Source organism: Heteronotia binoei, chromosome 17 (genome assembly GCF_032191835.1).
Source record: "Heteronotia binoei isolate CCM8104 ecotype False Entrance Well chromosome 17, APGP_CSIRO_Hbin_v1, whole genome shotgun sequence".
Taxonomy (NCBI): Eukaryota; Metazoa; Chordata; class Lepidosauria; order Squamata; family Gekkonidae; genus Heteronotia; species Heteronotia binoei.
Window position 1 is genome coordinate 27837666 of NC_083239.1, and position 21677 is coordinate 27859342.

Sequence of the window (21677 nt, forward strand, 5' to 3'; positions counted from 1 at the left end):
AATGCCCCCCCCATGAGGAAGGCTGGCCTGAGAGTGGCCCAAGGTCACCCAGCAAGCTTCTGCACTAGGGGATTTGCACCTGGAGTCTCCCAGACCCTAGCCTGGAATGCCACACACTGCACCACACTGCCTTTAAAGACTTCAGCATTATTACCATAATGAAGTACTCTGAACACCAAAAGAATTGTGTAAACGTTAAATATTGTAATTATTGTTATTATGCACCAGTACATTCACCACCAAGGCCTGAATAGCATGGACCAGCCTGCGCCTGGCAGAGCTTGGAAGCTAAGCAGGGCCCGGCCATGGTTAGTATTGGGATGGGAGACCACCAAGAAAGACTGGGGCTGCTATGTAGAGGCAGGCAATAGTGTACCAGTTCTGTCAAGCCCTGCCCTGAAAGCCCCATGAGAGGTTGCCGTAAGTCAGATGCAACTTAATGGCACTTGTATCATTATTTCAATTGAGTCTGACACCTCCAAACAAAAGTCCTTCGACAGCTGCACAGAAAGAAAACCCAACACAACTGAGAGAACGAAACTTCTTACAGTTGCAACCACTTTGGGTGTGTTCCCATCCAACAGCCATTGGCTGTGATCACACATACTAAATAATACAGCTTCAATCCACTTACAAACTGGATTTTGCCAGTTTACACAATAAAATCCAGTTGGCAAGTGCATTGGAACGGCATTATTTTGCATGTGTGATCGCAGCCATTTACTGCACCATCTTTGTGCCTGGCAAAGTCTGCCAGTTCAGCTATGCGTGGTGTCATGGATAGAGAATGTCAGACTAGGATCTGGGAGATTACGGTTCAAATCCCCACTTGGGCCAGTGCTATAGTGCAAATAAACTGGAAGACAACAGAATTTGCTGTAAGCTCTTTTCTGTCCCCATTAGGGAGAACAGCAGGGTTATCTGATTTCCAGCACTTCCTTTTGCTCCTTTGATTTTTACACCTGCATTTTATTTCATGCTACCGTCTCACATTGATTGATTTTATCTGCAGTGGAGGAAAATGACATCAAGTCACAGCCAATGGTGACCCTGTGAGGTTTTCAAGTCAAGAGATATGCAGAGGTCATTTGCCACTGTCTGCCACTGCACAGCACCCCTGATCTTACCCGGTGGTCTCCCATCCAAATACTAGCTATGATCCTGCTTAAATTCTGAGATCTGGCAAGACTGGGTTAGCTAGGGCCATCTGGGTGAGGGCTGTTTCATCTGCATGGTCCATTTTAATCACTGCATTTCCAGTTTTTATTGAATGCCTGCTCAACGGGAAAGGGGCCAGTGCACACAGAGGTCCACATGCAAAACCAACATAACAGGTATCATTTCTCTTATTTTTGCAACACTCTAATGGAAGGAAGAGATATTGCTGGGGAAAATTCCATCTCTGTGAAGGTCCCGAGCCACTTCAGCTCTAAAGCAGGGCCTCCTTCCCTGCCCCAGCCTGCCAAGCATTACCTGCACAAGCTGTTCTGTATGCTGGTGCAGCTCCTCCAGGATGGGCAGCGTCTGCTCAGGTAGACAGTGCTCCAGGATCCTCTGAATGACACGGCAACCATATGGGTGGGTGGACAGGGCAAACACCTGAGGTCAAGACAAGAGAGGATGGTGGGGAAGAATCTCACTCAGAGCAGCATGTATTGCATACAGGCAACTGAAATATTCTGTGTGGAACATAAAACCTCTTGACTTGTGATGTCTGTCAGGCTTTAAGCAGCTTTGTCTTGGCAGATTAAAAAAAATCAGATGGGTCCAAAAGAAAAACTGAAACACTAGAGCAGGGATATCAAACATGTGGCCCAAGGGCCAGATCAGGCCCCCAGAGGGCTCCTATCAGGCCCGTAAGCAACTCACTCTCATCTGTTTCCTTTACCTCTCTTGCTTCCTTCTGCATCACAGCTTGCTTTGCCGGTCATGCTGAAACGTACATGAGCTACAAAGAAAAGCCTCTGTTTTCTCCATTGGCTGACCAGCACATGAAGCAACTTTCATACAAAAGGTCACAATGCCCAGCCATTTCATATTTTCCCCTGGGTCTTAGGCTCAAAGCATTGGCCATGAAATTTCTATAATGAATGTCAATAAATCAAAAGTAGATTTGCAACTGACACACACCTAAACAGCATATTCAAGGTTGCTACAACACAGTCATTGCCTCTAGATATAGATGCACTAAATTCAGAGCAATAGGCATCAGTTATCAGAAATTGCAAAAGTGCTAATCTTTTAAGTATATTTTAAGGTTTTCTAAAAAGTCTTTTACTTGTGTTTGTCCGTGTTCTTTATAAAGTTTATATCTTGGCTACCTGGCATTACATTTTATGACACACATAGCCCAATCCAATAAGGTCTCATTTATGTCAGATCCAGCCCTCATAACAAATGAGTTTAACGCCCCTGTATAGAGCTTTGTCCAAAAAAACCCAATTTTTTTTAGTTACTCCAATATCTAAATTGAGCTGTGGTTTTAAGTTCACATTAACAATCGATTCTGGAAAAGGCAAGTGTTTCTGGGTGAGAAAAAGACATGGATTTCACAAGCCCCAAGCAGAATTCCTGAGAAAGGTAACGCCATACATCAAACATAAAAAAGACGCAACAAAGAATCTTCTAGTTACAAAATGTCATTTTAAAGCATCTTTGGCATTAAAAAAATGAGTCGAGCAACAATGGCTCCATTAGCTAATCTGTTTTAGGGAATTGTTTTAGGAGAGGAAAGGAAAGGTCCCCTGTGCAAGCACCAGTCGTTTCCGACTCTGGGGTGACATTGCTTTCACAACGTTTTCACTGCAGACTTTTTACGGGGTGGTTTGCCATTGCCTTCCCCAGTCATGTACGCTTTCCCCCCAGCAAGCCGACCTTGGAAGGATGAAAGGCTGAGTCAACCTCGAGCCGGCTACCTGAAAACCCAGCTTCCGCTGGGGATCGAACTCAGGTCGTGAGCAGAGCTTAGGACTGCAGTACTGCAGCTTTAACACTCTGCGCCATGGGGCTTATTGTTTTAAGGAATTCATTAACTGTAGTTACTGAATCAACTCACAACCATGCGCAAACTAAAACAAGGTTTCAGTCTTTGTGATTTTCACGAGGTTAGGGAATCCAAGCAAGAAGAAGATCATTTCATCTCCTTTGTTTGCTGATGGAGAAATTGCCAGTGGTGGTGAGAACACAGTTCTCTTTCGCTAGTAATAGTTTGGGAGGTCTTGGGCGTAAGGCTTGTATTAAATGGAATATCCTTTATCTGCCAGCCTATCAGTCCCCTGAGCCTTTGTATACACCTACCCCAAATAAGCTGAACTACGCCATTTAATAACAGTAAAATGAAATAACCTTTCAAAAGACACTGGTTTCTATCCTCAAATCAGCAAAGGAATTGAAGACAGGTGCAATATGTCACATTTTTGATAGGGATGGAAAAGTCTAAAAACCCAGGACAGTTTTTTAAACCACGTTTTTAAAAAAAAAAACCCAACCAGGAAAATAAAATCTTACATTTAATATAAAGGTTTTAAAGCAAAGCCTATAGTGACTCTCTTAAAATTGAATCTATGACCATCCATCAAACGTACTGAATTAAAGAATACTTTCTTGTAGGAAGAAACTGCCACAGAATCAATATCTACTTTCTGAGTCAATTACCACCCAATACTTACAACACATGATGCACTGGGTGACAGGGCGGTGATTAGGAAATCATTACAGGTTTTGAGAACCAGACCTGAGGATGCTTGAATAATCCACTGAGAACACCGAACCGGTCTAGAGCTCTTGCTGTGCATTCTCTATGGAAATCCCACCATTTGCACAGTTCACCACCATTAAAGTACATGACCATTTCTCACTACTTGGGCAAGGAAGCAAAGGACCCTATTGCTTGCTAATTTACCAGATTTTCCTTCTCAAGAACATTATGGCATTTAGTCAGCAAGAAAACAGTCTTAAATGCAGCATCTTTGCAATCAACACTTACGTAAACTCATGGCCAGCTGTGATGCACTCAATGTTGGGCAGCCCAGAAATGGAAACTGGTTCAGAATATGGCAATCAAGGTGAAGCATCTCACCTATTCTAAAGTGGTGCATTGACTGATAGTGTGTTTCCAAGTTCCCAAGAGCTTTTTTTTTGGGGGGGGGGGGGAATTTATTTTTGTGTGTGCTTGCACCTGGATGTCATGGTGATCTCTGGTGACTGATCCCATACTGGGAGCATGGTGGATATTCAGTGAGGTGGCTGAATAAAGCTTGCCCTTGCTTCCTGGCTTTGGTATTCCAAGGAGGTCTCCCCATCCAGGTACTTGCCAGAGTCAGTCCTGTTTGAACTTCCAAAATCTGACAAGATTAGGCTATTGTCTGGGCTATTCAGGTCAGGGTGTGTGTTTCCAAGGTCAATTCAAGGTTCTGGGTATGACCTCAAGAAATACTCAATGAAAAAAGAAGAAAACTTAAACATAGAGGGGAATTTTTCTTAGCAATGATCACTAGCATTGGGTTTTAAAGGGGGATTAGACATTCAGGGAGGAGAGGTCCATCCACAGCCACTATTCACAGTGGCTAAAGGAAATCCCCACATTCCTAGGCAGGAAGGCCGAGGCAATGCCAGGGGGACCGTCTTGGCCTCTAGGTTCTGCTTGCTGGCCCTCCAAGGCAACTGGCTGACCACTGTACAAAACAGGATGGTTGACACAGATGGACCCTTGGTCTGATCCAGCAGGGCACTTTCTACGTTATGTTCTTAAGTGAGCCAAACCATGGCCAAACCTAAAAACTGGCAAGCTTGACTCCAGGGGCCTGCCTTTCAGAGTGTTGGGATGTGATGGGGGTGTGGGGCTAATTGCCTATATGCCTTGTTTCTGGGATTCCCAGAGGCATCTGGTCGCCCCTTGTGGAAAATGCTGTACTAGAAGGATATTTCATTGGATCCAGAACTGCTGCATTCTTTACATGCCCCTCTACGGCAGCCGCTGACGCCAAGTCCTCCTGCCATGACCCATCTCATCTTTAAGAAAAAAACCTTGATCAAACGTGTGGGATTTGGAAGCTAACGATACTGTGTCAAGAAAGATGACTCCATGTTTTTAAGACGGAGAGGAACGTTCCCAAGATCAGTGAACTGGAGAGTGGAAATCTGCTAAAAAGGGTGAAAGCATCACACCAACTGGAATGGAGTGTTCAGGGGGTTATGTCTGTTTGTTGGCCAGCTTTATTATCCTGTCTTGACACATGCCAGGAACAGGCACAGACACCACCTGCTGGCAGTGACTGCTGCCCACGCTCTGGATGCAAGCATATACTTCTGTGGGCACAGATCACTGGGGAGTCACAGAAGCAGTTCACAAGAGGGATTTTTTAAAATATATATATATATGTATGCTGAGAATGTTTGGCACATTTGAAAACACTTTTTTTTTGCCAGCTCTTCCTTCTGCATGAAAAAGTACATACCATTTTCATTTCAGAAGGACTTCCCAAGGTTTCAAAGGTCTAGTTTCTCTTAGTCAAGGTAACAACACAGCTTTAGATGTCAGTTTCCTTTGGTTTACAAAGAATGCAAACACCAACGCATTCATTATTGCTAAAATGGGCTAAAAAGCAACAGTAAATACCAGATTAAGCATTTCCTGAGGAAGAAGAGTTGGTTTTACACCCACCCTTCACAACCCAAAATGAGTCTCAGGGCATCTTACAAATCACCTTCCCTTCCTCTTCCAACAACAGTCACCTTGTGAGGCAGGTGGGGCTGAGAGAACTCTGATTGGTCCAAGGTCACCCAGCTGGCTGTATGTGGAGGAGTGGGGGATCAAACCCATGTCTCCAAATTAAGAGTCCACTGCTCTTAACCACTACAGCACACTGGCTCTCTAAGGTCCCCCACCCTTTGCCAGAATCCCTATTATCTCCCTACACTGAGACATCATCAAAACCCATGACTTTTGGTACCACCTACAAATCAATTATGCAAACTCCATCTTCGCTTCACCCTTCCATCACCTGAGACCCCATACCTTCAGCTGCTTATCTGACACTTCCGCTTGATTTCCTTCTCACCAGGGCCCAGCGTGTCAGCCTCTCTTCCCATATTCCAGGTCTCTGTTGACAACGGTGCCATCCATCACCAGGCACCAAACCCTGGCTCAGATTCCTTCATTGCTTTTGCAGCCAAGCCATGGCGTCTCTCTGAGAAGATCGTTGCAAAAATGCAACCCCCTCCTCTCAGTCCCCAACAGAAACTTCTCAGGTTGTTGTGCAGTCTGTTGTATTCCATCTTTGCTAGATGCTGGTTGCTTGGTTGCCCTGAGTCTTGTGGGAGAACCTTGTTTATCCGCTCCCAAGGGAATGTCTGTCTCTCTCTCATACTTGTTAGCAGCCCTTACCTTGTGACCTGGCTCATCCAAGTGTCAGGGATAGCTTAATTAATGATTATTTGACTGGTAGCCAGCATTCAGAGTATAAGATGCCTAATTTGAGTTATGCATGGGGTCTCATATACCAACAAGCTTCGCTGTGTGTAAGCACCTGAGGCCCAGCTGATGGAAGCTTGGCCTGCATTTACTGTAAATCTGATGCTTTATTTAAAAAATCTCCTTGTAAGCAAACCTGTATCTCACATCATTTCCTTGGGATTTCTGCAAACCTTGGCCAGGGCCCTTTACAGTGTCTCTTACCTTGACAAATACTGGCCTACTGACAACTGGCAGCAGCTTGCTGGGAGAGCTTCTGTTTGGCATGCAGAAGGTCCCAGGGTCAGTCCCCAGGATCTCCAGTTTAAAGACCCAGCAGTACATTATATGACAGACCTCTGCCTGAGAGGATCACTGCCAGTCTGAGTAAACAATACTGATTTCAAATGACAGATAGCCTGATTCCATACAAGGCAGCTTTATTTGTGCACCATGGTTGCACTGTGATCTTCACTCTCACATTCAGAACTCTACCATCAAAGTCATTTGTCTGCCTGGATTTCAGACTATGCGATATCCCTTCTTATGTCTCTTGCAGTCTCTTATGCTTGGAATTTTCCCCCTACACATCAACACAATGTCACCTTTCCTTCAAATTTCTCCTCAAAGTCCAGCCTTCTATAAAAATTCCAAGTTCATTGCTTAGTCATTGTCTCCTACCAAAACCAGGTCTCAAATATGTACTCAATGAACTTGTGCATATACCCTAAGCCCATTACCCTAGCCAGCATCTTCTTCCCCTTTCTTTACTTGGCTCTCCCGCAATCAGATTTTAGATTGTAAGCTCCTTAGGGCAACTGCTGTCTTGCTTAGTAAAACATCACAGATATTGACATCATTGCAATAGTGGTTCTCAGGAAACGGTTTACCGTGTTGCATCAAAGGGCATATTCTAGCAGAATATTCTTCCTGGTGGTTTTTCAAGACAAGGCAATGCCATTAAACATTTAAACCATCAGATCTGATAAAGTCAACTGTTGATCCAGGCAATGTTGACTTGGGAAAGCCAGAAAAGCCAACCGCAGTATTTTATATACTCCCTCCCATCACACTCACCTGCCCCTTAAATGCATCAATGATGAACTGTAGGGACTGGGGCTGCACACACTCAATACATTTCTGCACCACATGATTGCCATTCTGGTCTTTCACACACTTCAAGACATGGCCATCCAGTTCTCGGACCATCTCGTTCTATGGAAGGAGGCACAAAAAGACACAGAGAAAGCACCACCAGAACTACAGCCAACAAGTGCCAATGGGGAATCAAGGAATATGCCCCCCTCCCTCCATATCTGCTAACTGTTTCACAAGGAGCAGCCTTGCTTTGAACTTTTTCAAATCTGGAGCTCTTTGCCGCAACTGCCCCGTTCAACTCAAACTTAGCCCTATTCAGCACTACCTTGAGTCAGAAATCAGGAACAGAACATGTATAATTAATTTGTGTGTTGATTATGCACAGTTTATGAATGGAATCTGCTGCTACAAGATGATGCCTGTGAACTTTAACACAGCAGATTCATCAAATTTGTGAAGGATGGGTCAATCGATGGCTACAAGCCACGAGTGCTAAATGGAACCCCCATATTCAAATGCAGTGCATCCCCAAACACCAGCAATTGGGGGAAAACAATGAGTGGACAGATGCCTATCAACTTAGGATATAAGGACCCAGGGATCTCCATTCCTACTTATGTCTGACGAAGGGAACTTTTGCTCTTATGAGCTTTCCAGGGTGGTGGGGGCATCTGGTTGGAGACAACGAGAAACACAAGGCTGGAGTTTGAATTTTGAAACAGGACTTTTCTGAGATTCTTAACAAATTCAAGGCTGCACACAAGGATCGGTCTGCCAGGTTTCCAACCAGCTTGACCTGGGAATTCTCTCCTCTTCCCTTAAAGGTATCTTATATTTAAACCCAGCCTCCTGCTTCTAACCCTTCTCAGACTATCCTGTTTTTTTTTTACTCAAGGGGGGAACACCTGTTTTGAAACACTGTCTGTCTTGTGACACCTAGTTCAGCAGCACCTTAAGGACCAACAAGATTTCGGAGGGGTACAAACTTTCAAGCACAAAAGTTCACTTCATCAGACATAAGTAGGAATGGAGATCCCGGAGTCCTTATATCCCAATCCAAAGGTGGGTGGGGTGTTGCAAAGAAAGGAGTCAGGATGCAGAGGTCCAATGCATAATGCAATTAAGTTTCATTAAAGTAGGGGAGAGATGCCTCAGGGCAGAAAATTAGCATCTGTAGTCAGCTAAGAATCCTGTGTCCCTAGACAACCCTGGCATGTCCGTTGTTCTCAATTTGTGAATGAACACAAGTTCAGCAATCTTGTGTGAACAACTCTTTTAAGCTGCTATTATCTACACATATCCCTCTACAAACATAGCTGCTAGTCCTATCCCCTTCCCCTTGGGGCCGAATATTTTATACATTTACACATACACCACAGGACAGATGCACCATAAATCAAACGAAAAGGAGGTAAAAAGCCACAAAATACAAAACTCACTTTAAAAAAAAGAAAAACCACAACATTCAACATCAAGAAGTAAAGTTAAAGTGGAAACTTACAATTACCTGCTGGTCTGGAGGGATAAACTCGAGTGCCTTCTGGATAACTCGACAGCCGTACATCTGCAAAGCTAACGAGAGGACATGCCCACGGATGCGCTCAGCCAAGGCGAGTTTTTGCTCCAGGCTACCAAACTGGAAGAGGAGAGAACAGTCATTACATAGACTCTGGAGGAACTGTCCTGTATGGTAGTGTCACCCTGCTTCCTGGATGCCAGAAGCAGAAATATTCAGGAGGACGAGGGACTCACCTCAAAGAACTTTTGGATGACGTAGTTTCCGAAGACGTCAACCATCAGTTGATAAGCAGCCTGCAGGATTTCATTGAACACAAGCTGCCGCTCAGCCGGGGTGGCACGTTCCAGTTTAAGCTGGATAAACCTGCAGATGTTGCGTATTAAAAAGAAACATGCTTTTTAATATTGTTTGTTTGTTTGGGGTGGGGGACAAATCGTTTAACTAAACTGTTGCCTGAAGCTGCTTTCTGGAGAATCGTGCATGGCTGCTCAGGCCTTGGCTGGTGGGAAGGAGGAGCAGTCAGGCTTTGGCTCCAAAGTTTATAAAGCCCCATCCTGGATAAGCCCGGGCTAGTCTGATCTCAGAAGCTAAGAAGGAATATCAGGTTCACGACGCACAGGCAGGCAATGGCAAACTGCCTCTGAATGTTTCTTGCCTTGAAAAATTGCACTGAAAATTGTAGTATTTTTTAAACAATTTAGTAAATAACATTTATTTTTTTAAAAAATGTACTGAGCTGCCATACGTCAGCTGTGACTTGACAGGAAAAACCCAATAAATCTTGAGCTTAACTAGGGAGTTAGCAGAAGCCCCTCCCCTGTATATGGCCAACCCCGTTTTATTTCCATACGGAGAGGCCCCTCTTTTGCTATTCAATTTTTATCCTACCCTTCCTCCAAAGAGCTCAGAGCCATATAAGTGGTTTTCCCTATCCTCCCTGCACAGGTGCGTGCAGGCACTTAAGTTTCATAACAAACCCTGCTTTGCAGACTATGCCAGCCACCGTTTAAAGTCATCCAGTGAAATTCATGATTAAGAGAGAACTGATCCAAGTCTTCCCAGTCCAACAGTACACTGGCTCAGATGGGTGTACTCTAAAGGAGCAATATATTACTACCTGAGGGAACAAACAGGAGGTGCTTGTCAAGGGAGGGGTGGGGGGAGAAGGGTAAATGGTTGGGCAATTTCCTACTGATTCAAACATCTCCTTTCCAGCATCTCACTGGTTTGATCAAGCTGATTTCTCTATGTCTCCTCTGTTTTCTACTGCTGTCAGAAGGGCCTCTTTTTTTCTGGAAAGAGGTGCCAGAACTCTCAAGAAGGAAATGAAGGAGAAACGCATTGATGCCCCTCACAAACTTTTAAAACATATTTTTTTTTGTCAATTTTGTTTCCACAAAGAGGTTCCAGAACTCCATTCTGATGTGTTCCCCCAGAAAAAAATATCCCTGGCTGTCATCATTCCATGCCTCCTTAAACATGATTAGTTCTTATCAGGAGAGGTGGAAGGAGTCCTTTTAAGAATTTAAAAGGACTTTTTTTCCTCTGCAGTCTGAGAGTCACCCAAGTATGAAGAAACCCCCGTGGGCTATAAAGTTTGTAAGAAGGTATGATGCTGAAGATACGACAGGCACATTCATTAAAGACCTGGTACTCCAACATCCAACCTATGCTGGACATCTTACATTAGATCTGATCAATATGAATGAAAAGTCAAACTACAGCGATGTAAATCCTGGAGAGGGCATCTCTACTGCACCAAAACCCCAGTATAGTTCTGGGGAACATGTTTCTCACCTATCAGTTACTTCCTCCTACTTGATCTTACAGATAACAACGAAAAGAAAAACATTTTAGGATAAGAAACCATTTCTCTAAATTGCCACACATATTTGCCCTGGATTATGGGGAAACTTTTTAATGTCACAGGGAGGGGTGGCTCTTGACTGAGGCAAGTGAACCCTTTCAGAAATAACCTCTTTGGCTTTGTTACAGAGGTATTAAATTTTAATAAGATCCCCCCCCCCTTTGAAGATCTTTCAAAGTCTGGAGAGGAACACGATTCATTCTACTTTGAAAATTTCTCAGAGCAAAGGTAACCATCAACAGAATGGGGGCATACATGCAGACATAGCAAGAATGACTGAAATACTCTGTTAGCTATGGCACGCAATTTGCTTCCTCTTCAACATTTATACTGAATACAGTAAGTTCCCGGCAGGAAGAGCTAAGAGAAAAAGGAGTCAATATGGGAACCTGATGTAGATCGTTAAAGCGATGTTTGCAGTTTTGAATTCTCATCTCTTTAACAATCCTTGCATCATACAATGGATATGCTGTCATCTATACAGGGAGACTGTCAGCTCTACTGGCTTCACTGGGTTCTAAAGCCTCAGAAGGAAAGGTCATGGTAGAATCTGAAAAGTGACATTTCTAAATTATATATACTGATGCTTCCAAAGCACACTAAGCCTTTAAATTTGACAGATGACAATAAGGACAGGGAACAAATAACAATTCTTTTAATACCAAACTCAAGTTATCCCAGGGGATTTAAATGTTAGCCCAAGTGTGCTATATTTGGGGCGGGGGGGGGGGGGTACACTTGAAGGCAGACAAATGAGAGCTTCAAACAGAATGGCATTCCCCAGGCTGAACAGTATATATGGATACTGATGCACATGTGAAAGCATCACTAACTAGAGTAAGCTACGGGCAATGTGAAATAACAATTTATTTTTAAATCATATTTTTTAAAAAGTGACTACTAATACTAATATTTTACAGTATTTTAAGGTTGCTACTGCTTTCTTTTTAGCTTACTGGTTTTAGATACATTTTAAAATGATTTCACTATTTATTTGTTGTGTGGTTTTGCCTCACCCACAAAACAAAAACCATAGGCCATCCCTGGACGGGTCACTATACCAAGTAAGTTTGAATTTGTGGGACACCGTATCAAAAAGATTGGGAGCCTCTGCACTATCCCACCAATGGCAGCATTTTTGCAGAGTTCAGCAGACTGTAGGGGGCAGGAAAGTTCTGTTCTACTGATGGGAAATTTAGTCTTGATCCAACCCACTGATTTCAAAGAGAAACGCTATGAAAGTTTTAAAATATTCATTTATTTTTGTATCTCACCTAGATCCATGCTGATCCTGAGAGAACTCCATGATATGTCCAGCAATCTCCCTCAGTTGCAAGTTTGGGTACCGGTTATTACGGAAGTCTTCCAGGAGCCTGCTGCGCCCGGAGGGCATGACGTCGGACATCCCATAGCGCAAGCGAGAGGAAGGGAACAGCGCACTGCTGGGGCTGAAAAGGCTAGAGGCGCTGCTCGCACTGCGGTACTTGGCTTCAGCCCCCGGGGCAGCAGAGATGTAGCGGCCGCTTCCATTTGTGAGCCCTCCTGTAAGGAGAACGAAGATAAATTGGGAAGAGGTTAATGCTAAGATAAGCAGGCCAACAAGGTTCAAGGTGGCAACCAAGCAAGGGGCACTCTCCCCTGGTGGCATAGCGGCTAGCGTGTCCAACCAGGACCTGGGATGCCTGGGTTCAAATCCATCCCCCAACCATGGAAGCCCACCAGGTGACCTTGAGCCCATCACAATCTCTCAGCCTAACATGCTCTTACAAAGATAGATTCAGGTGGCTAGCCATGTTGGTATGAAGCAGCAGAACAAAGTATGAGTCCACTGGCACCTTTAAAATCTACGTTTAATTCTGGTTAGAAGCTTTTGTGTACATGCATCCAAAGAAGTGTGCACGCATGCGGAAGCTCATACCTAGAATTAAACTTTGTTGGACTTAAAGTGCTACTGGACTCAAACTTTGCTCTTCCTTCAAAGAGTAGTTCTGAAGATTAAGTAGAAGAGGGAGCAAGAATCATCAGGAAGAAAAACACTATATGCGTTTTTTTTATAAAATGGGCTACAGTCAGCAATGAGGGATATGAAATCCGTTACAGTATTTACTCAAAAGCATGACTAGGTTTTCTTTCCAAAAAAAGAGAGGATCATCTTAAATTTGCATACAAATTACAAATTATGCCCAATATCAATAAACTTTTTGCATATATCACTGAGACTGTAACTTTCTGCATATGACATCTGAGAGAGAGTTCCCTTAGATACAGAGTGATCTTCTCTTCAAGTAGATACAAAATTTACAAATTCTGTTTCCCCAAAAGATGTATCGTTTTGTAAAATTAAATTGGGAAGATAACAGAAGGGACAGGGGAAAAATCAGCTAGGGATAGCTGCAATAATTTCAAGCAACTATCTCTAGGACCCAGACACCCTCAACATAACAAAGTGCTTTGCAGTAAATGTTGTAGCCAACCACCTTTTCCACTAGTGAAAAGGGAAGAAGCCCTCTGACCACAAAAAAGGCTATGCCAGGGATGTCAGACTTATTTGTCATGAGGGCCAGATCTGACATAAATGAGACCGTGTTCGGCTGGGCCATGCTGTGTCCTAAAATATGTCAGATAGCAGAGATATAAACTTTATAAAGAACAAACACAATTAAAAGGTTTAATTTTTTTTTGAAAAAAAACATCCTTTAAAGATTAGTACTCATGCAATATTTTGTTTATTTCTCTCTGATAACTGACACTTCTTGCTTTGAATTATAGCACCAAAATCTGGAGACAATGTCTGTGCTATAGCAATCTTGAGTATGCTGTTCAGGTGTCATTCAAGTGTATGTCTGTATGTTGCAAAGCTACTTTTGATTTACTGACATTCATTACAGAAATCTCATGGTCAGTGCTTTGAGCCTAAGACTCGGAGGAAAATATGAAATGGCTGGGTATTGTGAGCTTTTGTACATAAATTGCTTCATGTGCTGGTCAGCCAATGGAGAAAACAGAGGCTTTGCTCTGTAGTTTGATTGAGCAAGCCTAGCAAAACAAGCTGTGATACAGGGGGAAGCAAGAGAGGGAGAAGGAAGCAGACAACAGTGAGTTGCTCATGGGCCTGATATGAGCCCTCTGGGGGCCTGATCTGGTCCACAGACCACATGTTTGACACCCTGGGCTATGCTGTAGCTCTTGTGACCTCTGTGGATGGAAACTGTAGGAAGGAGGAGACTTGAGCAAAATAAGCTGGCTGGATCCAGCCCACATAAAGATGCTGCAATGTAAGCATTCAGGAGTCATACCTCACTTTCTTAAAATGCGTCAAGAAAAATACATCTGATGCCAAAGGCTCATGACAGCTTGCACCGTGATAAGCTTATATACTGTGTGTATAGTTCACCTTTCTCACTGAGATTCAAGGCGGATGTTGATGCAATCAACTTACATCTGTCAGCCCCAAGTCTTCCTTCAACCCAAGGGACAACCCACGGAGGTAGAGGACATTGCTAGGATTATCCTAACAGAAAGGACAACACCCAAGACTTTCCTTCCTGCCATCTTTTACTGCCTGACTCTGGAAGAACCAGTAGTCCATCATAAAGGGGGAGGAAAGCAGTTCAGATTTCTCTAGGGGCGTGCACAAAAAAAAAAGAAAGTATTTTTTGGGTTTGGATATATCGAACCTGAAAGATATCAGTATTCACGATATTCCTATATCCCAATATCAGTATGGTATTGGGAATCAGGAAATATTTGGGATTGCTGGAATTTTTTTTTAGCTCCATTATACCCTAGGGGGACCATTATAGTCAATGGACCTCCATAAGCTATAATGATTGAGCCAGGATTATCTGGGGCTGTACGTGGGGGGGTGTTTTCTGAGGTAGAGACACTATATTTGCAGTGTAGTTGCTGGTGCCTCTCCTCAAAAAACCTCCCAAGTTTCAAAAAGATTGGACAAGGGGGTCCAATTCTATGAGCCCCAGAGGAAGGTGCCCCCATCCTCCAATGTTTCCAGTGGAGCAGGGGGGGGGAAGGCTTTTAAAAGGAATGCAGTTCTGTTAAATGCCTTCCCAAGCCACAAGTGAACTCCAAAGTGGCAGGAAGGCGCTTAATCAGAAAGCAATCCTTTTAAATACCAGCTATCTGGCAACCCTGAAATTTGGGATTTTTCAGGGCAGCCATTTTCGGATAGCCAGCAGCCCACTTGGTAACAGGCTGAGAAAATACCTGATAAATGCTGATAAGGTATTTATAGGGTATTTCTTCTAGCTCGGTTTATACCGAATGCATACCCCTAAACAGGGCTTTTTTGGTAGAAAAAGCCCAGCAATGGCTCATTTGCATATTAGGCCACACCCTCTGACATCACCAATGTTTCACATGGGACTTTTTGTAGAAAAAGCCCAGCATGAACTTATTTGCCTATTAGGCCACACCTTCTGCCACCAAGCCAGTCGGAACTGTGTTCCTGCTCAGAAAAAGCCCTGCCCCTAGATTTCTCCACATCCCCCCAATTAATTGTATGAACATCACATGCCTGTGGCATGAACACACTCTCGTCTGCTCAAAATATATCAATCTTGCCTTTCTCAAACATTTAAGGGGCAGCTGAAAACAATGATACATTAAAATCAATGTCATCCACTAAGCATTTACATTTCTGACCTGTTCCTCCCTTCTGCAGTGGCTGGGCTTTGATGGGCATGCACAAGGTGCTTACTTTTCCTCATAGTGTTGCTCAGCTAGCACAGAGAAGGTGCTTTTTTTTAGTACCCTAATACCTCAGTTGCCCAGGAAACACCACCACAGCCCACAGCGTCCCTAGATGTTTTGACTGAAACACTTTGTTCCTTCCAGTTTAAAAGAACAGGAAACAAACCACAGTATTATTTGATTACTATCAAGAACATGCAACAAGTAAACCAGCATGGCCCTTACCTGTAACTGTTGTTCATCAAGTGGTCTTCTGTGCAAACACACGTGGGACCATACAGAAGCCATGACAATGAACAAATGAAAGTGAATCGTTTTTCAGTGAAGGAGTTGTGGGGTTTTTTTTACTGATTCAGAACACATGCAAGAAAAACTGCACAAAAAGTTGAGGAGCGACCAGCTGCCTCACCTGAATTCAGCACTAACACACACTCCAGCATACGCATTTTGTTCCATTATCATGATAAAGTAACTGCTGCACCCCTTACCAAGGTTTAGGCTGGAAGAGGATCCATGAGAAGATAAGGAAGGCGGGGGAGTCTGAGAATGACCAGGCCCTTGGCTGGGCAAAGGCATACCGACAGGGCCCGGAGAAGAGGAAAAGCCAAGGCCATTGTAAAAGCTGTGCCCGATCGGAGTCAGATTGCTAGATGTCCTCTTATACAGTTCACTGCTGCCTGTTAGGGAATCTCGGCGAGAGCCACTGCCTGTGTTGGAGTTTGCAACTGAAACGGAAAAGAAAGAAGAGGATGGAGAATAAGTCTATCAGTGGCTACCAGCCTTGGTGACTGGGAAAAACGTCCACATTCAGAGGCAGCCTCTGAATCCCAGAGCCAGGAGGCAACATCAGGGAAAGGCCTTGACCTCTATGCCCTGTTATTGGCTTTCCAGAGTAACTGGTTGACCACTGTGTGAAATGGGTTGCTGAACTAGACGGACCACTAGTCTGATCCAGCAGGGCTTGTCTTATGTTCTCATGCAGGAGTCCCCAACCGTTTCAAGTCTTAAGGCATATTTGGAATCCTGACACAGTATGGTGGGCGACAGCAACAAAATAGCTGCCGCAGGTGGTGGAGCCAGCCACAAAATTATTCCCACGGTTTAACTTTTGTAACCCGGTACAGAACCTTATGCTGTGGTGGCTGACAAAGAACCATTTAAAAAGAATTGCACAGCCAATCAAATCTCTAGTAGTTAAATCAAAAGTCTTTCTGAGCAAAAGCACTATTTGGCCCTGCTCACTTCCTAAAAACACTCGGTAAGCACCAGAAAACAGTTGGTGGGCACCATCACCATCTTCTGGGTGTGGAGCAGGGGTCATTGAGGGCGTGTGTACGGTGGAGGTACTTCTGAATTTCCTGCATTGTGCAGGGGGGTTGGACCAGATGACCCTGGAGGTCCCTTCCAAACCTGTGATTCTATGGCGCCCATGGGCATCACGTTGGGGACCTCTGTTCTTCTATGTGCTCCACAGTTACTTTTCTGTTTATCATAGCAGACACAGAACCGTAAACTGCATTCAGAACCAACCTGCCAGACCACTGTGCGCCTTCTACATGGGGCTGCCTTTGATTCTGACACTGCAGCTAGTGCAGAATACTGTGGCTCCCCCAATGGAAGCACATTCAACTGGTGCTAGGAGAGCTGCACTGGCTTCCTATTGTGTACCAAATCTGTTACAAAGTGTTGGTATTGACCTTTAAAGCCCTATATGGTCGAGGACCTGTCTATCCAAGGAACCGCCTTTCCCCATACATACCCCAGAGAGCACTGCGTTCAGGTCAAAATATTTTATCCATCCCCGGACCAAGGGAGGCCAGACTAAGCTCTACACAGGCTAGGGCCTTCTCAGTGGCAGCACTGATGTTATGGAATGCTCTCCCAGAGGCCACGAGAGCCTTGCGGGACCTTTCCCAATTCCGCAGGGCCTGTAAAACTGAACTTTTCTGACAGGCCTACAACAACTAATGTGGGAGGAGGCTGCCACTGCTATGTCGCTGAACAATATTATCTGTAAGACCGCTAATGGAGTAACAAAGGAATGGAGAACTGAGATACTGATAAACTGCCTATGTTATAAATCTTTCCTACAGCACCTAATATTTAGTTTTTAAAATTACTTATATATATTTTTATGCTTTTACAATTGTAATTTAAATTGTATTTATCATGACTGTTAGCAGCTCAGAGTCCGCTCGCGGAGTGGGAAGCACATAAATCTGAAATAAATAAATAACCGTTATCCAGATCACACCTTCATCATCATCATCATCTTATTTGTATCCCGCCCTCCCCGCCGAAGCAGGCTCAGGGCGGCTAACAACATCAAATCAATACATTAAATACAATGATATTCGAAACAAGAACTAATTTAACAATTTAATTAAAATTCTAAAATTAATAACATTGATATCCTGGTGCTATTAAAACAGATGGTAAATTTTCCTTAGCAGTCTCTCTCTTTAATCGGTGTAGGCCATCCTAAAAAGGATGGTCTTGCAGGCCCTGCGGAACTGTTCAAAGTCCCTCAGGGCCCGCATTTCTTCCGGAAGCTGGTTCCATAGGTGTGGGGCCACCACAGAGAAAGCCCGAGTACGGGTACTCTGTAGTTTTACCTCTTTCGGCCCGGGAATAGTCAGCAGGTTCTTCCCTGCTGACCTCAGTGCTCTCTGGGGTTCATATGGGAAAAGACGGTCCCTCAGGTAGGCAGGTCCTCGGCCACATAGGGCTTTAAAGGTAATAACCAGCACTTTGTAACGAATCCGATATGTAACGGGCAGCCAGTGCAGTCCATGCAACCCCGGCTGTATGTGCTCCCACTTTGGGAGCCCCAATAGCAGTCTAGCAGCCGCATTCTGCACCAGCTGCAGTTTCCGGCTTCGGCACAGAGGCAGCCCCATGTAGAGGGCATTACAATAATCTAGTCTCGAGGTGACCTTTATCCTCCCTCCCGCTTTTCACCCAACCCGCTCACTGTTTCCCTCCCCAAAACTCCAGTTCTGCCCCACCCACCTACCTGCAGTCCCAAAGCCTCCCAGCGCAGATCCCAGCGTAGCACCAAGTGAACTGCTGCTTCCGAAGCCGAGGGAAGTGTTGGCTGGCTGGGCAGAGCCCTGAGAGAAGAGCGAACTGCTCTGGGAATTGCTAGTGAGGGAGTTGTTGCCATAGAAGGAGCTGGAGGCCAAGTTGCTGGTGGGCTGCTGCTGGGGCTGGGGCTGCTGAGTCCCGAGAGGGCGAAATGGGCCGTTGGTTGTTCCCGCTAGACCACCGGCAGCACCGTTTGCTGAAGCAGCTGCAGCTGCAACAGCTGCAAAAAAGAAAAGGAAAGAAACAAAAAAAATTGCAAAGGCAAGTTAAAGAACAACCCAACACGTGCAGTTTGCAGCCCCTGTATATAGTATGCTCTATGTACTTGATATCCTCCAACTAACCAAGGCTGCTTGACAAAGCCAGCCAGAGACAATTCCTATGAGACACCCTTACAGCGTGTCCTTAGAGAACTCTTAAGAGTGCTGCAAAGAATAAATATGCTGAATGCTCCCATTTTTAGGATCAATCTCCACGGACAAGGGTCAATCTGCTGCCCTGCTGCAACCTCCCTGAGGCAGAGAAGTGCAGTAGAAACAATCCTCATTCATGAGGGTGCCTGCTGCACCCCTGCAAGGGCCTGGGCTTGAGAGATATGACTGCCCTGAGGGCAAGCAACTCACACTATTGCATATTTTTGGGGAGAGGTGGTGGGGATTTTAAATAGAGGAAGGCTTCTGATTGGTGACCTAAGCAGTGTCCTGAGGAGTCAACTTTCCTAGGGGAGTTTTGTTCTTTGGAGAGCAGAGCAGTGCCCTGACCTGCATGGCCCAGGCTAGTCTGATCAGCCCTAGTTAGTACTTGGATGGGAGACCACAAAGGAAGTTCAGGGTTGCTACACAGAGGCAGGCAATGGCAAACCACCACAGTATGCAGATGCTAAAGACACAGCATGCAAGATGGAAGTGACCCTCACCGCCCAACTTGCATAGGGCTGAATTTCATTTAGACCAGGTCCAATGTAACAATTTTAGATACTTTACTGATACTACACAGTTGGATCTTCTTGGGCATACTAATGGATGTCAGTCCTGCAAAATGAGACACAGTGAAACAGGGCAACAGTGTGCCCTTGCTCTTTCTCCTCAAAGCCTCCTTCAGATATTAAGAAGTGCCTTGCTAAATCAGGCAGAGGCCCATTTGGCCCATTCATGTCTCCAAAACTGGGTTCCTGAAATTCACAACCTGGGCTAAAGACAACCGTCATCCCCTGAGATTTGTTCTCAGCCCCTACTACTGGACAGTACATTCAAGGTAGTGTTCACTTTGTGGCTATTTTTGTTGTTCACATTCTGCACCAAGGAAAACCACAAATCCTGCAACCTGTATGAATTTAGCATTTCAAGTATACCAGCCCTAATTTTTAGTTTTTTGCTTAGATGTATTAGCTCTTGCAAGGCACTAAAACCTGGTGCCTGAACATGGAAACTTACAGAGCTCCCTCTTTTCCACAGGCACAACCCACACATTTTCAAGAAGAGTTTCTCAACAATAAGAGCTAAAAACACACTTGGTTTTGTTTGGAAATTGAACTCTGCCCCAGCACTGTATTTTTTTTTTAATTCCCTGCGTCCTCCCCACCTCCCCCTGCAAAAAAAGAAAGCACACACTCTGTGATCTCAGCAAGCTGCCTCTGTACTTTGGAGTTCTGTTCCAATTTACAGCCAATGATAACACTATTATCTACAAATCTGTTCACATTTTACAACCCTAACCCTAACACACCACATATTACAGCACAATATTCCATTTGATAAGTACGTCTTGGACAGCTCCGGATACTTAAAACTCTGTTTGGAACCTGTAAAGTGAGGGCGGCTGGTCCAGAATCAAGACATCAGTCTATCAATTTCATAAGATGACTCTATGGTCCAGTATTAATGAAAATAGAAGGCAACCCTCTGTTATCTTCTCTGCATCCTCTGAATTTGCATATATACTGCAAATGGGGATGTCCCTGTCCTACAGGAAAAGCATTTTAGGGTGCTTTTAGGGCTGCAACGGGAAGTGGAGGCAGGGAAGGCTTGCTCCACAGATGGAAATACCTTCCACCCTCAGAAACCTTCCAGTGGATCCAAACCTTTTAGATTCTGCAGTTCTGCCTGTCTAGTCATTGCTGGCAGAACCCCAAAATATTACCCATCATGCACTGAGATATGACTACCCCGGAATAAAAAAAGACTTGCCTGCTTGTGCTGCTGAGGAACTGATGATAACAGGAGCTGGGGCTACCAGTCGGACCGGGGCTCCCAGGCCGTTCCTAGCCCCTGTATTCACCACGAGAGCACCTGTTTGGTCATAGTAAGCAGCAGGAGCTAGCACTGGATAGCCTATGAAGACAGGCAAAGCATAAAGAAAGGCACCATAATACACACAATCTCACCTCCCCCTACTGCACCTTGCACTATAAACACATCCCCCCCCCCCCTCCAGAGATACAGAAACACTACTAGGTTCGCAATACTAAAGAGTGGCTAGAAAACCAAGTGATCAGCCCCTGAAACTTTGTGGCAAATCAAGAATCTGAAACAGAAACCCAGCTGCAGCAGTAAAAGCACTTTATGCTAATGAGGTTCTGGAAGACACTGTAATACTTGCTGATTTTAAAAAGAGAAACTGTTTACTTCTAGCCTGATAGACAGTAACAAAAGAACATTTATTTTGTTGCATGATACAGTTTCTCAGAAGGAAGTACCTCCCAACTTGAAGAGTAGTGAGTTTTCATTGTCAGTTAGCTAAAATGAGAAAGCATTGCTGTCGAATTGACAGATACCACAAAGGGATGTATAAGGTTGCGCTACTGTCTCTCTGCAGCCAAGGAAGCCTATGGAGCAAAATTCTGGTTGTGTAAAGTGAGGGCAGCTAGTCCAGAATCAAGACATGAGTCCATGCACACTTAGAAAACGTCAGGGCCACCTCTCCTGCTTTAGGCAGGTTACAAAGTA

At 44.5% G+C, this 21677-nt stretch overlaps 1 protein-coding gene across 10 annotated transcripts in view; it reads right to left on the reverse strand.

Annotated features, from left to right (window-relative positions):
• Positions 1–21677, reverse strand: part of PUM1 (pumilio RNA binding family member 1) — a 106302-nt gene that overhangs the window by 17535 nt on the left and 67090 nt on the right. For 7 of the 10 annotated variants that reach the window (XM_060258553.1, XM_060258551.1, XM_060258546.1 and 4 more), the window contains exons 12-19: positions 20919–21062; positions 18662–18952; positions 16134–16370; positions 12210–12477; positions 9302–9431; positions 9051–9185; positions 7529–7666; positions 1474–1599 (exon numbers count right to left, since the gene is read on the reverse strand). In XM_060258553.1, coding sequence (XP_060114536.1) covers positions 1474–1599; positions 7529–7666; positions 9051–9185; positions 9302–9431; positions 12210–12477; positions 16134–16370; positions 18662–18952; positions 20919–21062 — 1469 coding nt within the window. The remainder of the gene's footprint in view (positions 1–1473; positions 1600–7528; positions 7667–9050; positions 9186–9301; positions 9432–12209; positions 12478–16133; positions 16371–18661; positions 18953–20918; positions 21063–21677) is intronic. The other 3 variants (XM_060258555.1, XM_060258552.1, XM_060258548.1) reach the window with 1 other exon arrangement.